At 39.8% G+C, this 22,784-nt stretch overlaps 1 protein-coding gene across 1 annotated transcript in view; it reads left to right on the top strand.

Annotated features, from left to right (window-relative positions):
- The window catches only part of samd12 (sterile alpha motif domain containing 12), a 138,022-nt gene that overhangs the window by 34,542 nt on the left and 80,696 nt on the right, over positions 1–22,784 (top strand). The window contains exon 3 of the mRNA XM_037693445.1: positions 6,969–7,098. Within this exon, the coding sequence (XP_037549373.1) occupies positions 6,969–7,098 (130 nt within the window). The remainder of the gene's footprint in view (positions 1–6,968; positions 7,099–22,784) is intronic.

Raw genomic sequence — 22,784 nt, 5'->3', positions numbered from 1 at the left:
GATCGTTAAAAGCAGCTAAGCTACGAGCTAAGCTAACAGGCCGACCTCAGGGAAAAAACCTTCGTCTTGTCGAAGCTCCAAAATTCACGGTTGAAACCCGTGCCTTTGTGTAAAAAGTTAATTACTAATTATTGTCAAATTTCAAACAATATTATCGTTTAGCGCAATAATTTCTGAGATAATTAATCGCCCAGCAAAATTTGTTATCGTGACAAGCCTAGTGCGTGCAGCCCTCGTTCGATTCAATATTTTAGTGAAACTGACTCGTCCCTTTTTTTTTTTTTTTGTGAATAAAGAGAATTTAAAAACACCATTCAAGCTGCTCAGATTAAACCTAAATAAATGGATCCAGATGTTTGTATTTGCTTGTATTTCCATCATGTCAGCTGATTTCTTGCGTTCAGTCGAGGCCCAAAATGGAGTCTAAAACAGCCATTCAGCATCTGTGGATGGCTTTAACATCCATATCTGAGTCATGATGGGCATCCAGCTCAAGGTAAATCAATCTTGCTTGGTGTTAACACGCCCTGCGATGCTTTATAGACCCCGCTGAAGCCCAAGGTCGGGGACTGCGGAGGGATCTTGTGTACCTTCTCTGATGTGCTTCAGTAAAGTTGGCATTGCTTGTAAATCCAATTTCAAATAGAGGCTCCTTTATGAAGGCTCAATCATTTATCCAGCATGTTATTCTACTCACATGCATGCACTCACACACGTGCACACGCACACAGAGATGTATCCTAGCCTCACCTCTGTTCATGTATTTTGCAAATTAATAGAGGGAATTCTCATCTCCTGCCAGTTTTGGCTGTGAAAATTGAGCGAGGCAGAAAGAGAAAATAGAAGGTGAGGGTGTGTGTGTGTGGGTGGGGGGTGGGGGGGGGTGTAAGCATGGCAGAGCTGTTAATTAGCTGTGCGGTGGAGATGGTGCAGACAGCACAAGGCTCCATGTCTCAGTCATTCACTCAGTCAACATGGTTGAAGTGCTCTGTCCTGCCTGCAGTGCTCAGCTGTGACACTAGGGGGCAGTGTGGGACAGTGATTCCTGCTCTGCAAAAATGGAAAAAATAAATCATGCAACCTTGCAGTAAGTTTGATTAAATGCATGTAATAATTTCAGCAGAAACCAGAAATAAACTTCAGCCATCTAATTAATGTATCTCATAATTCTGTTGGAGAGGCTGTATAAACATTTATCGTAGACCAGACAACTGGTTTGATTTTGTTTTAATTGTAGAAACTCGATCACTCGTTATTTCTGCTTCACTCGCAGTATTTTATTTTATTTTTTAGCAGATTAGACTGGAAGTTTCATTGTTTTGAGCACAGCTGTGCTTCAAACAGCAAACATTATCTGCTCATATGTTGTTGTTTTTTTTGAAGAAAACAACTTTTTTCTTTTACACTGTTTTCAGACAAAATAATAACTTCTTTTTTGTTCTTGGAGAAAAATTTTGAATCAGATTAAATTTAATCTCTTTCTATAAAGTCATCAAAACTGTACACCCTTATGTTTATCATGGTAATGCTGAGTCATCGGTCCGATTATTTACACATTTTATTTTAACTGCTAAAACCTTATTTTCAGCAATTTTAATGACAAAATGTCAGCTTGTTCATGACATTATGATTATTTGTAACTTTTAGGACTTCTTGATACTTTATATTTTCATGTCCTTGAAGAAATGAGCTCCTCAAACTTTGTCCTTTACATTTTTCTGTTCTTATAGTTTTATAGCAGTACGCTGCTCTGGTGCAGCGCCCTCCTCCCCCACGGTCACGTGACGTCTCTCTGCAAAGCCCTTTACTTTTTGATCCCAGATCTTTGTTTTTGAACGTCGCGGCCGTGTGATCGGCTCTTGATTAATTTAATCCAGTGCGTTCATACTGGATCTTTAAATGCTTATCAGTGTTCTCATGATTACACGCTTCATTGTGTATGTAACAGCTCTCCGCTGCGGTTTTTATTGGGGTGGGGGGGGGGATTCATTCCAGACTCTGACCTCGTTCTTTGAGGTGGTCTGCGCTCCAGACGGCCTTCCTCGTTGCTTTTATTTTCTGGGTTGGCCTTGTTCCGTTGCTAAGGTAACAAGGGATCTTAAATTGGATCCTCAGATATTAATTAAAGCCCAAATCTTTGCACAACTGAATACATGCACAGAAAGGCAGTTTTTTAATTTTTTTTTATTATTGATCAAAGGTCTCTGTGCGCTTGTTGTGCAGTATTGGCAAAATATCACATAACCAACTGGATGAAGTTGAACAAATCTTGCAGAAGGCAGTCGTTTCATGTACTTCTTCAATTGAATAATTAATCCAATTCAAAATGGCCACCACAGAGCATCACTATTAGCCAGCACAAATTATTATACGTCAGTTTTTACAGATTTATATAATTTCAGCATCTCATGACATCATTATGAATGGTGCGTATCATTTTCGAGGTTTGATCAAAACCGTCATTTCTCAACATAAAATGATGTTCGTCTTCATCTTCGAGGACTTCGTCGTGTTTCTCTGGACTTGTTTGTTTGCCTGTTTGCACATGTATGTGTGTGTGTGTGTGTGTGTCTGATCTATCATGTTTCCCCCTCAGAAGTAAAGCAGCTTCTCCTCTCAACCCTGTGCTGTCACTCAGCTCACTAATTGGCTCGCAGTCTCTTGAACGCAGCTCTTTCAGCGTGATTGTGCTCTTCTGTTCTGTTTTTCTCTTCGCCCTCTGGCGCTGCTGGCTGGCAGGCGGGAAGGCAGCAGCTCACCTTTTGTACCGGCTCCGGGAAGACGGCTATGGGCTAAATCAGTGCCGAATGTAAAACACAGATGGCCATTGACTCACAAATGGGTTCATGGAAAATGAGAATCTCCTGTGTCAGTCTGCAGCTTTGGCTTTTTACTCCCCTGCCTCCTCTGTCAGCCCTGCTGCCATCCTCCACTCTCTCCGTTCCCTCACTCCTTCTCCAGCATGGCCTCCTCTCCTCCTCGCCTCGGGCAGCCAGTCGGGGTTAATTAGCACTAAGCTAAGTTACCTTTTAATAGTTTAAATGCTGATTCGGCAGACAAACTAGTTTTTTTTTCTATAATTAATTTTTTATACATTTTTTTAAAGTCTACTTTAGCATGCTTTGTGCTAATTTTGTCCTTCATTCATCAAAATGTTCAAATTCTCTTTCTGTTACTTTTAGCTTTTTGTTTATGTTTTGTTTCATTTGGTTTATCGGTACTGTTCAGAGCCCTGTAGCTTTTAGCTTGAATATTTTATATACTTTTAGTTAGCTTTTTGATACTTTTAGGTTTTAGCTCACGTTTTTTTTTTTCTTTTCAAGGATTCAAGGTTCTTTATCGTCATTCACATCACATGTGGTACATGAAGTGGAATGAAACTATGTACACAGGGTCCCAGTTACATCCAACAAAATTACAAATTGTAAAGAAACATGAGTCTGTGTGAGCAGATGAGGACGAATGAACACAGCAACATGAAATAAATCAGCAGCATCATGGATAATCAGCAGCACATATCAACAACCAAGTGGCATTACAGTGATTTTTTTTTTTTACAGTAATTTTCAAAGTGATCATCATGATTAGGGACTCATGAGTCTAACAGCCTCAGGGTAGAAGCTGTTCCTCAGTCTAGTGGTTCTGCACTTAATGCTCCTCAACCTTCTGCCTGAGGGGAGCGGGTCAAAAAGTGTGTGTGCTGAGTGAGTGGGGTCCTTCATGATGCAGGTGGCCCTCTTCCTGTATCTAGAGGTGTAAATGTCTGTGATGGTGGGGAGGCTGACTCCAACAGACTTCTGTCCAGCTTTTTATCTTTTAGCATTTAGCTAACTTTTTTCCTGCTCTAAGCTAGCATATTGCTACTTATGTTTTATCTACGTTTGTAATCTGTATTAATTACCTTTATTTCTGTATGATTAGTAAATGCTACTGGATGCCTCAAATTTCCCCCTGGGATTAATAAAGTCTGTCTGGCTGGCTGTTTAGCTTTTTGCTAACATTTAGCTTCTTTTGATTTTTCATTAGCCTTTTTTTCAGTTTTGCTTCTACTGATCTATACCCATTCTGATTCTTGTAGCTTTTATTAGCCTTTTGATATTGTTACCCAAGTTTTTGCTACTTTTAGCATTATGCTAGTATTTTTTTTTTTAAACTTTAAATTCAATTCAGTTCATTTTATTTATATAGCACCAAGTCACACCAGAAGTCACCTCAGGGCACCGTTCAAAAACCTTCACATACATAAAAACACTTGGTAAAGTTATCTAAGGAAGCAGCAGATTGCGTTGAATCTTCACTTTGTCACAGTTTCCCATCCTGAGCAAGCACAACGGAGACAGTGGAAAGGAAAACCTCCGTTCTAACAGGAAAATACTTCCAGCAGAACCAGGCTCAGGACGAGTGGCCATCTGCTTCGACCGGCTGGATTTGAGACAACAGGAAGGAGAACCGGACACAGAATGACGGGTCCAGCTGTACTTTAGATTTTAGCTAACATTTGTTTTGCAACATTTTTAAATTTTACTTAACATTTGGCTTCTTTTACCTCATGGCTATTCTGATTCATGTAGCTTTTTTTTCAAGCCTTTTGATATTATTCACATCAAGGTAATTTTTGTTTTTTCACCTGCAACAAACATTTTGCTGATCTTAGCTAGTGCATTGCTGCTCTTAGCTTTTATCTTTTGCTTTGCTCTTTTAGCCTTTTACCTTGTGTTCTGCTTCTTTTCACTCAACTTAATTTCAGTAATGTCATTCTTTCTTTATTTTCACAAAAATTTTTATTTCTCTGGTGGTTAATGTACTGTCCCTTCTCCGTATGTTGAACATCAATTCCTGCGGGCTTACATTATGTGCTGCATCCTGGCCTACCTGCCTCCATACTTGCCTCCTTGGTTGAACTGTCCATCATTTCACCTTCATGTGCGAGATACAGACCATATGCTCACACCTGCAGGTACCTCTTCCTGATTCCTCTCGGATGCTAGATATAGAGTGAGTGGGAGCTCAGAGAAGAAAAAAAAAGCTGCTAAAATGAAGAAGGCTGTGTGCCTGATCTGACAAGGACCATACGAGACTGAATTCAGGTCATAGAGAGGACCTGAAGAACAAGTGAGAAGCTGCAGTTGAAGAAATGCTGCCAGATTTCTCTGGCTGCAGGAGGATGGAGGCTTTCATTGCTATGCAACGCCTCACGGCATCCATGGAGCAGATTGAAGTGAAGGGGAGTGGACGTGAGATTTTAATTGTTTCTGTGTTTGTAATTTTAGTAGCAATCAATCAAAACCAGTAGCATAGTTGACACTTCAGAGGACTGAAAGTACATAACCTGTTGCTATGAGTCTGCTCACTCTCTCCGTTGTTGCAGATGGCTCAAAACTTTCATAGCAACACTGTTTTCTAATCTTGCAATGAGTGGGTCATAAATAGTGAGGAGATCCAACCATCTACTCCGTCATTTAACTGTGGTCAGGCTGAAGAGGCAACAGGTCCAAGAGGGGAAAACCAGATATCCTCTCAAAGACGGTCTCCAGCTCCTCTTGGAGGATCCCAAGACTTTCCCAGGTGTTGACAATCAGACAGAGCCTCCCTCCCAACACCTTTAATTGAACATTCCTGGGGAAGCTGAGATGTGTGATCCCTCAATAGTTGGAACACACTCACTGGTCCCCTTTTATAAAAATGAGAACCACCATCCAGGTCTGCTGTTCTACAGATGTTGTCCATGTTCTTAATGTGACATTGAAAAGACGTAAACCAACAGCCCCATATAGTCCAGAGCCTTTAGTATCTCCAGCCCTGGTGCCCTGTCACCAGGAAGCTTTTGATCTACCACAGTCACCTCTGCCATGGTGACGGATTTGACTCTCTAAAGGTGGAGTGTTGCATCCACTGTCCGACAAACTCCCCTGTTTGAGTTGGCAGTTCCCCATCCAAGCCAACTTTGGACAGGGAGAGAAGTGAGACCAAAAAAGCTGCATCATCGGCATACATGAAGAGTCTGTCTCCTTCAGCTACCATGTTTCAACAGACGGCAATGAAAGACAAGACGCAAAGTCCATCAGATTCAAGTCTTTGATTCTTAAAATAAAACTTCAGCTCATCTGAAGTTTGTTTTAAAGTACTGCTGGAGTGTATTTATGTCCACAGCATTAAAAGCAAATACGAAGTCTAAAAATAAAACTCTGAACAGAGTAGTTTGTGACGTTCTGATTGTTGTTTTCAGAAGAGTTTAACTGACATTTATTTTTGTACACAAACAGTCATCTATCAAGACACCACATTAACATTCCTATAAACTCCTGTCTATGCTGCCGGACAGATGTTTAAATTTTTTTTTTTTTTTACTTTTTAGATTTTACATCCATATTTACTGTCTTGTGTGTGTGTGTGTGTGTGTGTGTGTATATGTAGGTATGTGTGTATGTAGGTAAGTAGGTGCCTCGCTAGGTACATATGTAGCGAGGGACTGCTGTATACAGAGATGGATGATGGATGGATGGATATTTTTTGTTTTTCCAGTTTTTAAGTGGGTGAAGTATAAGTCTTTTAAAACCAGTTAAGAGAATAAGAGGGGTCAGAGTTTTGTCAAATTACAAAACAAAATTTTAACCATCCTACAAAACAAGAATACTTCAGTCATGATGTTTAACTTAATTTAAAAAATCCAAACATTGAGCAGTGTTTTCTGCTTTAAGATGATTGACGTGTGTCCAAGAAAACTTGCCATGTAAATCTCTGATTTGCTTCACTCAGACTTGGCTATCAGAATTTTTCCTCTAAATCTGTGTTTTATTAATGTTAATGTTGTGACACCAATTTGACTGTGCAATTTTTTAATAATGTTGTCTTTTATTGGTACTTTGCTTAACACAGCTGCAGCAGAACAAGTGTGATATTTTCATATTTTACTTAAGAATACAACCGTTAACTGACAGAATGCTTCCCCCGTCTGTTCTCTCGTGCAGCCTGGATATGTGAAGCTATCCAAGCCGGTGGCTCTGTGGACCCAGCAGGATGTGTGCAAATGGCTGAAGAAGCACTGTCCCAATCAGCACCAGATCTACAGCGATTCTTTCAAACAGCACGACATCACGGGTACGTTTTTTCAAGAGTCGGTATGGACCACAAAAACAGAGGAGTACTCGAACTTTAATAGAATTACTGTTTCTGTTCACTTCTGCTTTGAAAACAAACCATTTCAGAGGAAAAAATCTATCATAGCAGTTTTTCTTTCTTTGCACACTACAACTACTTAACCCTTCTATCAGAAGAGGGCAAAACCAGACCAATTTTTTATTAGGTTTACAAACAGGATCAGTTAGTGTGGGAGTAAATGGATGTAAAGGATTTCAAAATGCATGAGATGCTTCTGACTACCGCTGGAATAATCCTCAGTATTCAGAGTCAGAAATGTGCGTGGCTCCTATTTCCAGTGTAGAAGTACTCTTAAGGTTCTCTAGAGTACCATTTTAGGGAGTAAAATAAATAAAGATGCAAAAAAACTTGTTCACAGTAATCACAAGAACACCACAGAAGCCAAAAACGCTCCAGTTTTCTGTTTCAGTCCCAGAAAATTTGAGTATTGTCGTCATGCATTTATTGCAAATTCCTGCCTGGTTTATTTGGGTTTCTCTGTCAACAGTTAGTCCTTCTGGGTATTCTTCAGTTCAAGCGCCACACGATTCAAAACACTACAGATGGTGGGGTCAGAAACCATGACCTTGAAGTTTTGTTTAAATAGTTTGACATGATTTCTTTAGCTCCTTTCTCTTCCATTGGCACTCTCCATTTTATTAACCTGGGGTTGCATTTCCTATTAGGTCCACATCCTGGGAGATTGGCTCCAGTCCCATGAGCTTTATACTATTGAATAAAATTGGCAGCTGTGGCCAGAGGATCATGAACCTGCGTGGGGATAGTCTTGTAGCTTTAATCTTTAACATGCATATCTAAAATCTTCTTTCTGAGCTGCTCAGATACCTCCTGTCTTTTTTTTTTTTCTGCTCCATGGTCGGTGTGGTGAACACAATACAACAAAATACTCTGTAGCAGATATATTTAACTCGTGTGTGTGTGTGTGTGTGTGTGTGTGTGTGTGATATGCGCACACACGCACACACACACACACACACACAGTAGTCCCTCGCTACCTCATTGTTCAACTTTCGTGAAAAAAAAACTTCAGACAGGCGCTGCCATTTTGTATTTATTTATTTGATTTTTTTCAATAAGCCTATATTGTAATGCCAGTCAAATGAACTACACTACCCAGAAGCCAACAGTGCTTCCGGATGCTGCTTTCTGTCAGAATGGAGGGAAAGTTTTGCAACACGAATTCAGAAGTAACAATCTATCTATTAAGCTCACAGAACTGGCACGAAAGTCGCAAATAATCCTGAAGCTCAATTATCCACGCGCCCATCAACCTGGACGTGGGGCGGTGGGCTTCAACGCTGCAGGGAACAGGCTTCAACGCTCTGTTCCGGTCTGCAGAACCGGAACAGAGCCTGACCAGAACAGAGCTGCTGTTCTGCAGAGCTGGTGAGTAAAACTGTGCAGTACTGTACAGTATATATACGTAGCACAGCTGAGCTGCGCGCTGTTTGTACTGGCAGTATCCCTTTGGCAGGGGGTGATTTAAAAATGGCATGAACCCAGACCACCAGCTGGGTTGTGTTGGTTACGTTACTTACAGTTCCACTTCCTTTGTGTTGCTGTGGCGATGACATCAGGTTCCACTTCATCGCAGTTTTTCTCAGAAACCCCCGGTCACAGATGTGATTTATTTATTTATTTATTTCGGTGAAAGCAGATTTTATTCCGCGCCTCCCAGGTGTGCTCCACACCCAGTGTCTTCCACCTGCAGCGCTGCCGCACGACACCACCTGTCTGTCGACCCCTCCCGTCTCACAGTCGGCGTCTCCCTGGCGACAGCTGCCACGTCAATCACTCCCATGAAGAGGCTCTTCAAGGTCACCCTGGGTATAACAGCCCTCCGGTCCTCATGGCAACAGAGCATCGTTAATTTGCAACGCTGTCGTCCCTCTCAGAGCACGACTGATCACACTAATATGTTTATTTGTTGCTGTTGAGGACCTCCTCGATTCAGTGACCGGCTGGCGAGATAAATCGCCGAGCGGCGCAACGACTCTCTATTTTACCCTTTGATGCGTTTTGACCGCTGTATGTCTGCGCGCAGCTTTAACATCCTCTGTTTAATGGTCTGAAAATACGAATCTTTCTGCTTTGCACCACAAGTCGCACACGTCTCATCAGCTGCAGAGACGGCCGAGAGACGACCCACAGTTCATTGCATCCTCACTGATCTGCTGCATCAGGTTGAATCTAACTGGAAAAAGAAGCACTTAAGGATCTGTGTTCTCATTTTTTTTGGCGCATGAGCCGTCAACCACTGATGAATCACCTTTGAAATTTAAGTTTGAGCTGTTTTTTTTTTTTGGCAGTTTAATGATTTGGAGTCTAAATGATCTATTTGCCAAATAGATGATTTGGTGTAATGATTCAGAAAAATACGCTCAAAGGAATCGCAGAAGTTACCAGCAAAACAATTTGTCTTAAAACATCCAGGCAGTTGTTGCATCAAAGGTGAATAGTCGTCACTTGCGGGTTGAGTTCTTACAAAGAAATTCAGCATATAAAGCAATAGTTCAGATCTTTTGAGGTGGGTTTCTATAAAAAGTGTTATGAAGAATCAATATCTTACCTGTTGTAGATACACATACAATCTCAGTTTGGAGGAAAAGTTTATTTCTGACCAGACTGAACTGTTCTAAAACGACTCCTATAGTAAAGTTTTCAGTAGTTCCTGTGAACGCTTTTTATTAAACCTAAACCTGCAGTTTGAGAGTGAAGTGCTCCGTTAGGAAAATATGAAACCGTAAGATCTATAATAGAAGATGAGCTAAGTTTTGAATTCTATTCTGAATTTGATGGGGAGCCAATGGAGAGAAGCTAAAACTGGAGAATGTTCTCTCTTATCAACTCCCATTAAAACTCTGGCAGCAGCATTTTGGATCAGCTGAAGACTTTTTAAAGACTTTTGTGGACACCCAGATAACAAACCATTGCAATAGTCCAGTCAAGAGGTGATAAATGCATGGAGCAGTTTTTCTGCATAATTTTTGGACAGGATGTTTCTAATCTTAGCGATGTTACGCAGGTGGGTAACTTTTTTGATATGGGGGTTAAAAGACGTGTCCTGGTCAAAAATAACACCAATGTTTTTAACTTTAGAACTGTAGACCAGATTAATGCCATCCAGAGAAAGTGAAAGACTACAAAATTTATTCCCAAGATGCTCAGGTTCAAAAACCACAACCTCTGTCTTGTCTGAGTTTAAAAGCAGAAAATTATGGCTCTTCCATGTTTTTGCGTCTTTAAGACATGATTAACTTAAATTTATTGGATTCATTGGGTTTCATGGACAAATATAACCGTGTATCATCAGCATAGCAATGAAAATTTATCCCACGCTGTTTAATAACGTTACCTAATGGAAGCATATAGAAGATGAAGAAAAGTGGTCCAAGCACTGAACTCTGAGGAACTCCATGACTAACTTTGGTATATGAAGAAGATTAATTATTTAGATTTACAAACTGAGATCTATCAAACAAGTATGATTTTAACTATTTTAGAAAGTAATGCATATCGCAGGGATTAAAGTTCTCAGTTGCCACCATGTATTTCTGTCATTTTGAATGTGGCCTGCACAGATTTCAGTCAGATATAAAAATGCGAAGGAGGGGAGCATGTGTTGTTAAATCCGTCCAATCTGATGATGTTAGAGGGATTAAACTGATGCTTCCATGATGTTGAATGATGATAAAGCTCAGGTCTAGGTGTGTAAAATAAATTCAGCCTGAAGATTTTAATTTTTTTTTATCCTCTGCCTTTCATGCCAGTTTAGACAAAGATCTTCTGTGGAGACGAAATGGACATGCAGCTGTTTTGCATCAACTTTGAAAATACCAATATGCACAATCTCAAGCATTATTAAGAGATTTAACTCTCAAAGTTTGTTGTAAATGACCCTCAGCTACCATCAAATCTAACTTTAGCTCAGTATCTGTATCACTGACCAGTTATAGCTCTTTTTATGGTCAATTGGCTGTCGGAGATGAACTATACCTTCATGATTAGACACCTCAGTGTTTCAGAGAAGCTTAATTTATTTTAAACTTTAAACCTGTTCTTCCTGTTGGTCTTTGAGTTAATGAAAACATTCGAAGCTGACGGTTTAATAACCTAATGACCCGTGTAAGCTCTTAAGGGAAGATAATCTTTCAAGAGTAATGCAAGGGAGGAAAGGGTTAACAAATATCCATTCACACACACACACACACACACACACACACACACACACACACACACACATACACACGCTTTCCTGCTGCAACAATTAGGAGATAATGACATGCACAAAATCTGCAAGTAATTCAGTTTGTCTTCACATCGGGCATTAATTAACAGAAGCCAATTAAAACGAGCCGAGCCACACCGATTGAACTCTCGAGGCAATTTACATCCCAATCAATCTTTGAAATATTCTGCAGATATGTTTTTGTTCCAACAGCCTATTAGAATAAACAAGGCAAACAAATGGAGGACAATCACGTGCAGACAGTCTGAGTACGTTCGCTGAAGAATGCAGGCGTGCATCCGAGTTTGGAGATTATCTGCTCGGAGTAGATTCAGTCAGAAGATGCGACCTGTTGGGGATTGTTTATGCATGATTTTTTTTTTTCCCTGCTTCGTATTTATTTATTTTTTCTGCATTCACCCATAACAAAATCCTCGAACCTCTTTCCGGCTGTCGGCGATGTTTAATCTCGCTTATGTCTGCGATGTAGTCATTCCTTTCACGGAGCAGCAAATCAATAAGGAGTCTCTTTTCCAGATCATAATTCAAGTAGACATTAACGTCCTCCCCTCGTCTGACATAAAAGAGCAGCGAGAGAAATGCGTTTTACTGCGTGTCATGGCGGGTCGCTACATTTTAGCATTGGAGGACTTCAGCTTGCAGCAGCTGCGTCACTGCGAGGCTCCTGTAACCTCTGCCAAAGAAGCATCTCCCGTCCTTCCTCCTCTGCCAAGAAGCCTCTTCCTCAGTCTTCACCTTCAACCCCCACCAAACGGACAGAACGGCAAATTTGACTTTAACGCAGAGCTGCTATTAAAAACGCATTAAATCTTATTAGGGCATAATTGCATATTAGTCCCTAATCCGTGGTAATCACAAAGACAAAGTGTTTTTGTGGAGAGAAACTTGCAAAATTAATCAAAGTTTCCAATAACTTTGTAATCACTCCAAAGTTTTGACGAGCGTACGGGTGTTTATTTTCTGTCTTAAAACGAACCGAGAGGCGTTCAATGTCTGAATTAGATGCTGATTGAAGCAGCAGCTGGGCTGGTAGTACAGAATTATAAAATTAGTCAAAATGTGCCCACACAAAACATTTCTTATAACACAAACACATTTTTTTCTGTTTATTGTGTGAATGTTTATGAAGCATTCACACTATTGTGATCCATTTTTCTTCAGTAAGTTTTAGGCGCGATTCTAATCCTGCAGTTCTTAAGCTATTTCAACAAATCATAAATCAAAACGTTCAGCTCTTTCAGGACAATCCTGCTGTGACTTTTAGTATTGGTGCAACTTTAGCTTTTTGAAATATTTAGCCTTTTCTTCCATTTTTTTTTCTCATAGAAAATGAATTGAGCTCATTTTACATCCTTCACATCTTTAGATCTGTTTACAACCTCTTACTGCTCCTTTCACATGTTGTTCTGGTTCAGCTTCTTTCAGCTTCCTTGTGCAAATTAAAACTTTTTTTTTTCAGCTACTTTCAGCTAATTTAAGCCGTTTTGTGCTCCTGTCAGATTGTTTTTGCTAACTACAACATTTTTGTGCTTCTTCTAACTTCTCCCTGCTAATTTCAGCTTATGCTCCTTTCAGCTTATTTCTGCAAGTTTCAGCTTTTTCAACTGTTTCAGCTACTATTTAGCTGTTTTATACTAATTTTAGCCTTTTCAACTAATTCCACATTTTTTGCACTCATTTCAACTTTTTTCATCTCAATTCAGCAAAATTTGCGCTCTCCACTTGCGTATTGCAATTTAAGTTGTTTTCTGCCTTTTTAGCTACCTTTCAGCTGGTTTTTGCTCATTTCAGTTTTTTTCAGATAATATCCTTTTTTGTGCTCCTTTCTGCTTCTTTCAGCAAACATGTTCTTTCTGCTTTCTTCTGCTAATTTAAGCTTGTTCTACCATTTCAGCTACCTTATTAATAACATTTTAGCTGCTTTTAGCTGTTTTGAGATAAATTCAAGTTTTCGTTGTAATGCTGCTACTTTGAGCCTTATCTGCTAATTTCAGGAAATGCAGTGCTCCTTTCAGTTTATTTCTGCTAGTTTCAACTTTTTCTGCTATTTCAGCTACTATTTAGCTGTTTTATAGTAATTTAAGCTTTTTCAGCTAATTCCACATTTTCCAGCTCATTTCAGTTCTTCTTCCATCTGGTAGTTTAAGCTTCTTTCTGCCTTAACAGCTATTTTTTGCTTATTTCATTTAGTTTGTTTTTTTGCTAATTTCCTAACATTTGTGCTCATTTCTGCTTATTTAAATCAAATTCAGCAAATATGCATTATTTCTGATTTCTTCTGCTAATTTAGGCATGTTCTTCCATTTTAGCTACATTTCGCATGTTTTTTTTTAATTTTCAGCTGTTTTTCAGCAAGTTCTTCTGCAGTAAGCAGTCAGACTGTGTTTTCGCAGGAAATGCAATCCCTCTCATTTCAGTTTGACATGGTCTTGATGGAATTATAGAAATAACTTAAAATATCAGATGAGCTGTCTTGAAGCTCCATGTTTTACCACGAATGGTTAATGTGTCCACTTGTTTTTGGAGGATACAAAACTTTTTCAGCATAAAGATCTTGGTTTAAAATGCCCCAATGTGGAGAGCAACATGCATTCCTTCATGGTAGGGGTATTTAACTAGTGTCCCAGGGGCCAAATCATTTAAAAATAAAACTAGATGTTGATCATAAACAAACTCACTTAATGACAATAACTGATGGATGTTTGGCCCCTGAGCTCTTGGCTTTCAGTAAATGTGACCCCCTGAGTAATTTAATTGAATAGTCCTGCTTTAAGGAACGCTACATTTAGTTTAACTTTGACTTTATTAACAGATTTTCTCTTATCTATTGCCAGATGATTATAGTTTTTATGTGTTTTAGTCGGTTTCTTTTAAAAATATCTCATTAACCACTAACACAAAATTGGATGCACATCTGCAGCTGAATGACTACGGGAATCAGCCCTTTTCAAGATGGCCACCACAGCTAAAATACATTAGCCAACACCCTCTGGCTGAAACCTCAGTCAGTTTTACAGATATTGTGCTCACGTTGGACGTAGTGGTGGCTGAGAATCATTAACACACACTCTGAGCGTGCCATCTCACACTATAGTACACAGCTGTGCACAATGTTAATTTTCAGGTTTGATCAAAACACACACACACCCTCCATTTTTTATCAAAAGTGGATCTGGATAAAAAACAGTTGCGTGAAAAATGATGGTTAGCGTTATTTCAAGGAATGTTTGGCATTTAATTTAAATGTAGGAACAGTCAAGTGTTAAAAATATACTGTTACACGTGAATTACATTTGTATATATTCAGTAAACTAAATGTCAAATCGTTTTCTTTAATAATACATCATTTAAAAGCATATGCTCCCAATTTTCATATGGACTTCATGTAATGTGCTTCTGAAAGCAAACAACTAAAGTTCCCTTTCGAACAAGTAAAAAAATGTTGGAAAACCAAAACAAATGGCTCCCCAGACCAAACTTAGTACTCATTTACTTTAATTTAAAATAAAGTTTCCATGGCTGTGTAGTACAGTTTGATTTGAACTCTTAACACACTGATAATCTGGGAAAATGTAATAACCAGCTCACATTACTCATTGATGCACGGTGTCATCAGGCCGCACTCTGAATAATTAATGGGCTGTAATATTAGTGGTTAAATGGAGCCGTTTCCTGCAGCTCACACTTGAGCCGCTACATTTCAGTTTTCCATCCTCTCGGTCGGTCAGACCCATCGCTCCTCCGGCTTGAAAATAACGGCAGTTCTGACCAAGACCTCTTCAAACACTGGAGGGTCTGACTCGGGACACAAAATGTATAATTGATGAGGCAGGGAAAAGGACGAAAGGTGACGAACACGGTTTGAGGACGGTCGAGGACGAGCAGCAACGAGCCTCAACGGCCCTGGAGCGATGAATGTATTCAACAGGCACCAAAGGCTGCGGCCATAAAAAAAATACAAATTTAAAAAAGCTGCACTTTACCAGAGAAAAGGACATTCAGAGAATCTACAGGAACATAAACTTGGAAGCTACACTTTAGTGTCATTTCATGAAGATGGATGTAAAGAACATGTTGCTAACAAGTCAGTTTACAGATTGATACAGAGATTAGTCGTTAAAGAGTTTGGGGTGGATTGTCTGCCGTAGAAGAGTGAAGAGGGGACTTGGCAATGCCCGCCGTCCAATTCAACTTGTGGATAACTTGGAATAATAAGTGAGGTACCAACTTCCGTTTTGGTGAGTGGTTGCGTCTTGGCGTAAGAAAGGTCATTACTGAAAATTGGGTTGTGAAAATCCAAGATGGCTGCCCCCATGCGCAGCTAAAGATTGTAACTGATTCAGCACCTTTTTAATTTTTTGGTTTCCTTTCTTGTGTTATTACTACTGTAAATGAGTCCTCGAGGCTCAATGGGATTTACCTGTATAAATAAAGGTTGAATGAATGAATATGGCCAAAACTTTTATCACAATATATTTCTTAATTTTGGTCTAACTATATTTATTCAACCTTTTATTTATACAAGTTAATCCCATTGAGCCTCGGCGACTCATTTACTTCCGATATCGATATAAGCAATATAAAATAATACAAAAAATAAAACAAACATCACCACGCACTTGGGTAGTTGTGTGTCGCAGCTTTCTCTGTTTGGTTTGACGCGACCGCAGAAAAAGAAATGCATCAGTGAAACGCTGTAATCCTGGCGTAATGTATATCGAAATATCGAAAATGTGCTTAAAACTCATATCATCGTTATTGAATAAAAGTATATCGTGATATATATTGATATCGAGTTATTGTCCAGCCCTAGCTATTACCAGTAGTGGCTCCACTTGAACAGCTTACACCAAAACCATTAAGGTTTACATGCAATCCCTGTTCAATTCCAGAGGAGAAAAACACTCGTCTCAAAAACGACAAACTTTCACCATTTAAATCCCTCAGCGACAGGGGACATCGGCGTGCTGCATGTGTGTAGTTGTTAGGGATGCACGATATTGGATTTTTGGCCGATATGCCGATACGCCGATATGTTAACTTATTTGGCCGATAACCGATACCAATACTGATTTTTTTTTTTTTTTTTTTTTTTCCCCTAGACCTACGTACAGAGACTGCATAGCTTTCTCTGCTGTGGAATTAAAATACTACATTATTCTGCAGGGTCTATCTTAATTTGGCCTGCTACCAAATGTAGATGCCAAAAAGGGTCTGAAAATGATGTAACGCTATATAAATATATAACGTATATATTACAAAAGCAGCACCTTTTATATCAGTGACTTATTCTGATGGATTGGCCGATGTCCGAGATTTAACTTTATCGCTAAGATCAGCTGATACCAATACCATGCCCATAATATCGTGCATCCCTAGTAGTTGTGGTTAAAACTATGGTTACACCCTTTTTTTGTTTAAAGGTTTTACATGTAAAAGCATGAAAAGTTAAAGTTAAAAGTGTTTCTTATGGTATTAAAAATGTTTAGTGGCACTATTGTTTCCTATTATTAGTTAAACCATGTTTCCATAGCGATGAGATTGACAAACTGTGTGATGACGAACAGAAAGGAAGCAGTTCCTCACTCTAATGGGCAGGATGTGTCGCCTTAAATCATGGACGGACCATCGGACCAATATTGAAGCGTTTCTTCCTCGAAAAGTTTAAGAGCCACTGCTCAAGAGAATCGGGCCCAAACTGAATTATTGCCAAACGCTTCCTGTCATGAATGCAAATATTCTTGCAGGATCGAGGAGCGTTTTAAAGCCTGGGTTTTTCCAGCAAGTTTTCACTCGATTTTATTTTTAGTTTTCTTCAACTGAAGCTGGGTGTTGGCTGTCTGAAATCAAAACCGCTTCCATAACGACTTAGAAAATTCAGCTAGTCGGCTTCACAGCAAACCTGCAGGGGATTTCAATCATTCTTCCCACCTTCGCAACATTAAAAGCTCCTGTCTACACATTTTATCTGCAGGTTGTTAGCTGTGGCTACCCAACAGAGCTGCTGTATAATGATCAGCAAAATGGCAGCGCATGAGAAGTGAAGTCGGTGTGAGGCTTCTGCCGCTGTGACGAACGGTGGACTGAAACGGCTCATTATTTATGCCTCTTTATCTCTGGCCTGACTGTTTTCATTACTTATGCTCTTCTTGCCATTATCATAAGTGGCTTATTTTTCTTCAGTTGGCCGTTAGCATTAGCATTGAGTAACAGGTGCGCAGTGGGTGCAGTAGCTTTTTAGCTCCAGGGTTGTAAGCAGCTCTATACTGAGACAATCAGTCAGTATTTACTTTAAAGGCTTCAAGCTGAGCCACATCACAGCAGGTTGTGGTGATGGAGATGCCCTGAGCTGCTATGGGTTCTTTTAAGTGGAGTTTATTTTTATATCTTGCTTCTTATTTTGAGAAGGATGCTGTTGCATTTTGAACCAAAACTATTTTTTTTTTCACTGATCCTCTCTTGAATTGTTGTATCCGGTTGACGCATGTTTTATGTTCAGCAGTTTAAACCAAATCAGGACAGCTGATGGATGAAACGGACAGCTGATTTTTGGTTTTGGCTCATAACAATTTATTGTTCTTCCACTTTAGGATAATCTAGATGTATAAAAAAAATCAACTTTGAAAAATGGTGAAAGAATGTTGGACAAAGCTTCCACTTGGTAGATCAGTGACCAGAGCTACTGCTATTAATTCTATATAGGTTATATATGAGAGCGAAAGAGAGACTCTAAAAAAGCACAGAATGTCATGATTCCAGCTCTTTGCCACCTGCAAGCGCTATTGGCCACGCCCACTTCTCCGCTCTGCATGGAGAACAGCTGATCAGCTGCAGTAGGAAGCTTATCCTGCAGTATGGGCTGCACAAAGGTGCAGCAGATGCTAAATAATTTGTTTATTTTAAATAAAAATCCCATGCCGATCGTGCGGCTCACCCATCAATCAGCCAATCGTGCATCATGTTTAATCTTATTTTGAGAAACCTCGATAGAGCAAATCCACGATAAACGAACCATGAAGTAGCGAGGGACTACTGTATATATATATATAAATACCAATGCATGGATACTTGCAGGATACTGTAGACATGCATGCATAGCTACGTATCAAAGCTTAATATGCAAACACACAGATTAACATCTGGAATAACATCATCTCATCCATTGCAGGTTGTGTAAGAGTTGTGCAGTTTTGGAAGGCGAACTTTCCCCGGTGCCAATTTTCCACAGTGGATGCAGAAAAATGGGCCCATCAGAGAGAGATGGCTGGAAAAATTAAAGTGTAAATTAACCTGAAGAGAAGCAGCAACTCTGGCAGCAAACCCTAAATAATTTTTAATATTTGAGCAAGAAGCAGAGGTAACGTCAGACTGAGAGTTGGCATGAAGTTTAGCTCCACCTGTGAAATGAAGTGGACCTCTGCAGGATTATTGCATGCCTGTTTACTTTGTGTGCATGTGTGTGTGTGTGTGTGTGTGTGTGTGTGCACGTGTGTACAGACACACGTTAAGCTCCCATTCATCATATCTGTAGTTGACGGTGCCAGGCTGTAGCGGCAGATTAATCTGCTCCAACACAACACGGCTGCTGGCCCACCACTCATTAATCCCATTCTCAGGCACAATGTGCTCATGCACATCAGCATGCCCTTCTGAAATGTGTGCACATAATCAGTTTGGGTGAAAAAAATAAATCTTGCACAATAAGCTTTTTGTTTTTGCAATAAGACTCGTGTGTTATATTATTAAAATGCTGAATATAAATAAAAGGCACATTAGAGCTATAGGTAGGGAGAGGAATATTAAAAGCACTTGGAAGCGGCAGACTGTCTGGATCATTTGAAGTTCCTCACAGAATAAAAAAAACAACAACCATTATTTAATGCCTTGTCGTGATCAAACAAACAGCATTTCCTGGAGGAATGCATATCGCCCGCCGCCTTTCATGCAATAAAGGCACATCCCATGTAGTCTGTTTGCACTTGGAGTAAGTTTTGTGAATAATTCTCAGCTACTACCACACCCAAGTTTAACTAAACATCTGTAAAACTAAGTTATAACCATTGCGCTGTTTGACGAACTGCTTTGATGTGGCGGCCATCTTGAATTGGAGGGAACTCCAAAAGTCAATCGGCTACAGATGTCAACCAAATGATTACCCTATTTTTTGGAGTATAAGGCGCATTTAAAATCCTTTAATTTTCTCAAGAATCAACAGGGCACCTTATGTATTAATTCTGGTTGTGCTTACTGACCTCAAACTGATTTTATGTGGTACACGGCGCTCAAAAATCTGTCAACGTTTTACTTTCGCTTAATGCACCTTATAATCCGAAAAATACGGTACTTCCTGTAAAAATTTGTCCATTGATTTGTGACATATTTCATGGTATATACACACACAGTCAAAGGCATCATCTTTTCACCTTTGGCAGTGGGCACAAATGCAGATATTTTCCTACTTATTTTAGACATTTTTAGGAAAATGAAAGTAACAACTGAAATACACTTGTGTGAAATCTAATACCCGTTTTAAATTGTGTAAATTGTTTCATTTATGAAGTTATGAAGGAAAAAAGTTTAGATATTTTATTTGTTAATATACCAGTTTGTCAAGAACAAAAAAAAAAAAATCACATTTTGGCTTCAAACATCTTTGTTCTTGATTAAGTTTTAAGCGAGCAGCCACAGTCGTCTGTAGAGAACTTGATCTTCTGTTTGTTTCAGTTTTCAGATCGTTGCGCTGCAGTTTTGACCCGTTCATTGCTTCGGTTCAGTTCATTTTCTGTGTATTTGCTCCCTTGAGATCCCAGCACAGTTTTGTAATCAGTTTCAGGTCTGGAGGTTGGTTGGGTCATTGCAGCACCTTGATTCTTTTCCAAGTAAAATGTCCAAGGACAGATTGGACTCACGCAGGATTTTAGGACAAGGTTGACTTCTTTCTGGGCCGTATCAAAAAACATCACGCTGGTGTTTCAGTCCGATTGCTTTCATCAGAACATGAACAAACATGGAGGTCATTACATTTATATGGTAGGATGGCAGGATCTTCATTCAGATTGGCTAATATATTTATTAACAGTGTAACACTAAACCAGCAGTGTCCAATCCTGGTCCTCAAGGACCACCATCCTGTAGGTTTTTCTTATTTCAGTGATCCAACACACCTGATTCAGGCTGAATTACCTGTTCATGTTCTGCAGAGGCCTGGTAATCACCCACTGATTCAAATCAAGTGTGTTAGCGCTAAGAAACCTCTAACACAAGGAGGATAGTGGCCCTTGAGGGCCAGGATTGGACTGGACACCTCTGTGCTAAACTGATGCTGATTTTTATGAACTGCTTTGAGAATAAGATTTCTTTCGGATGACAGCGATCCACTTTAAATGGAATGGACTGCACTTATATAGCACCTTTCTATCTTATCAAGATACTTAAAGCACTTTACACTACAATCTGTGCCCTCATTTACCCATTCATACAGCACTCTACTAGATCTATATAAAGAATAATCAGTGCTTTATCACATTCATACAAACCTCAAATAATACCTCAGCTACAACCCCAAATCACAAATGAGTTAAAAAGGAGGTGCCGTGAATGCATCCCTGTCTACCTGGCGGTGGTGCTTGAGTACCTGATCGCCGAGATCCTGGGCTGGTGGGAAACGAAGCTCGTGACTACAAGAAGATCAGGATCATCCACTGACCTCTGCAGAAGGCTGTCCACAATGACGAGAAGCTCAACAAGCTGTTGGGAGGAGAGGCCATCGCTCAGGGAGGGGTTCTGCCCAAGATTCAGTTGGTCCTGCTGCCCAAGAAGACCGAGAAATTCACCAAGTCCAAGTAGACAGTTCAGCATCTGCAGCCAGTTTCTTCAGATCTGTTCTAAGATGGACCACTACAAGAGGTCCTTCCTGCCCACAGCCACCAGCATCTATAACAACTCTAATGAAACCAGGATGATGAGTTACAACATTTAATTTCCCTTTGGGATTAATAAAGTATTTTTTAATTTAATTGAATTTAAATACACTGATGGGACACACATCGGAGGCAATGAGGGGTTTGATGTCTTGCCCAGGGACACTTTGGCATGTGACTGCTGGTGGAATCAAACCCCCAACTCTTGCATTGGAGGATGACTGCTCTAACCACTCAGCCACAGCTGTCCAAATTTAGTCCCGACTCTGCTCAGACTGGCAGTTAGCTTGTCGTCCTGGTCAGATTCAGTGTTTTCAACATGTTCACCGTTATCTTCCACAGGCAAGATGTTGATTGTTAATGTCTCGCCATGCCTTACTGTTTTTTTTTTTTTTTTGTTGCCTTAATAAACAAAGTGAAGCTCATTCTGTAACTGTTTGAATAAACAGTGAAACACTGTTAATAGTCATTTCTCTCGTTATTTTCTTCTATAGTTCTGCGGCCTTTCACAGCTGATTTCTTTTTCTTCTGTCGCTATCCGACACATCTTGAAGCAGCTCTTCCCATTTTACTTTATTTATTTCCACTTGGCCACGTTCCTCCTCTCCTCCTCCTCCCTCCTCTCCTCCTGGCCATGCTACGCTGCACAGTGCATTAATAGCGGTATGAAAAATTCCCAGCAGAGACATGGTGGGATTGTCGATGCCAATGACTCAGAACTGCAGGAAGAGGGAGTTAAAAGGCCTGGACTCTGCACAGATTCTGTTTCGCCTCGCCGGCAGAGAGGCGTGGCGCACCGACTCACTGTTTTTGCTTTGTAATCACTGGAATCTTTATATTGCAGTAATTGCAGCCTTTCACCTGCCTCACGGGCTCGTTAGACGATAACGATCCGCTTTTATAAATTAGACGTTCATGCTCCGTGCCTTTATACCTGCAGAGTATTAGAAACGGCAGAGATTTGGAAATTTGCTGAAAAGCTATAAACATTCTCAACACACTTATGCAATCATTTTTTTTTACTGGATGATCTTTATTTGTTTTAATAACCCGAGCATTTTATTTTATTTTATTTTTACGGTTCAGCTAAATTTTCCCCAGTTCTGTTTGTATGGAGTATAAATCATCCCAGTGTAACAGAGAGTAAAATGGTTTTTGAATGCAGATCTGGTCTTTTAAGTGATATTTTAAAACTGTTTGACAGTTTTCGGTTTATTCGAAAAATTTAAAACCTAGCAATCCTTAAAGGAGTGGATACCGTATTTTCTGGCATATAAGTTGCTCTAGAGTATAAGTCGCATCAGTGAATAAAAGCATCATGAAGACGAATAAAACATAAGTTGATTCTGCGCATAAGTCGCATTTATTATGAGTTTATTTAATGATTAAAACAGCTTAATTTTGCCTGGGTGGTGCAGCACCATCCATCCATCGCGGCCGGATCCGCTAGCTCTTCA

This window comes from Nematolebias whitei, chromosome 19 (genome assembly GCF_014905685.2).
Source record: "Nematolebias whitei isolate Nwh7 chromosome 19, NemWhi1, whole genome shotgun sequence".
In the NCBI taxonomy this organism is placed as follows: Eukaryota; Metazoa; Chordata; class Actinopteri; order Cyprinodontiformes; family Rivulidae; genus Nematolebias; species Nematolebias whitei.
This window is presented reverse-complemented; position numbering and strand designations above follow the sequence as displayed.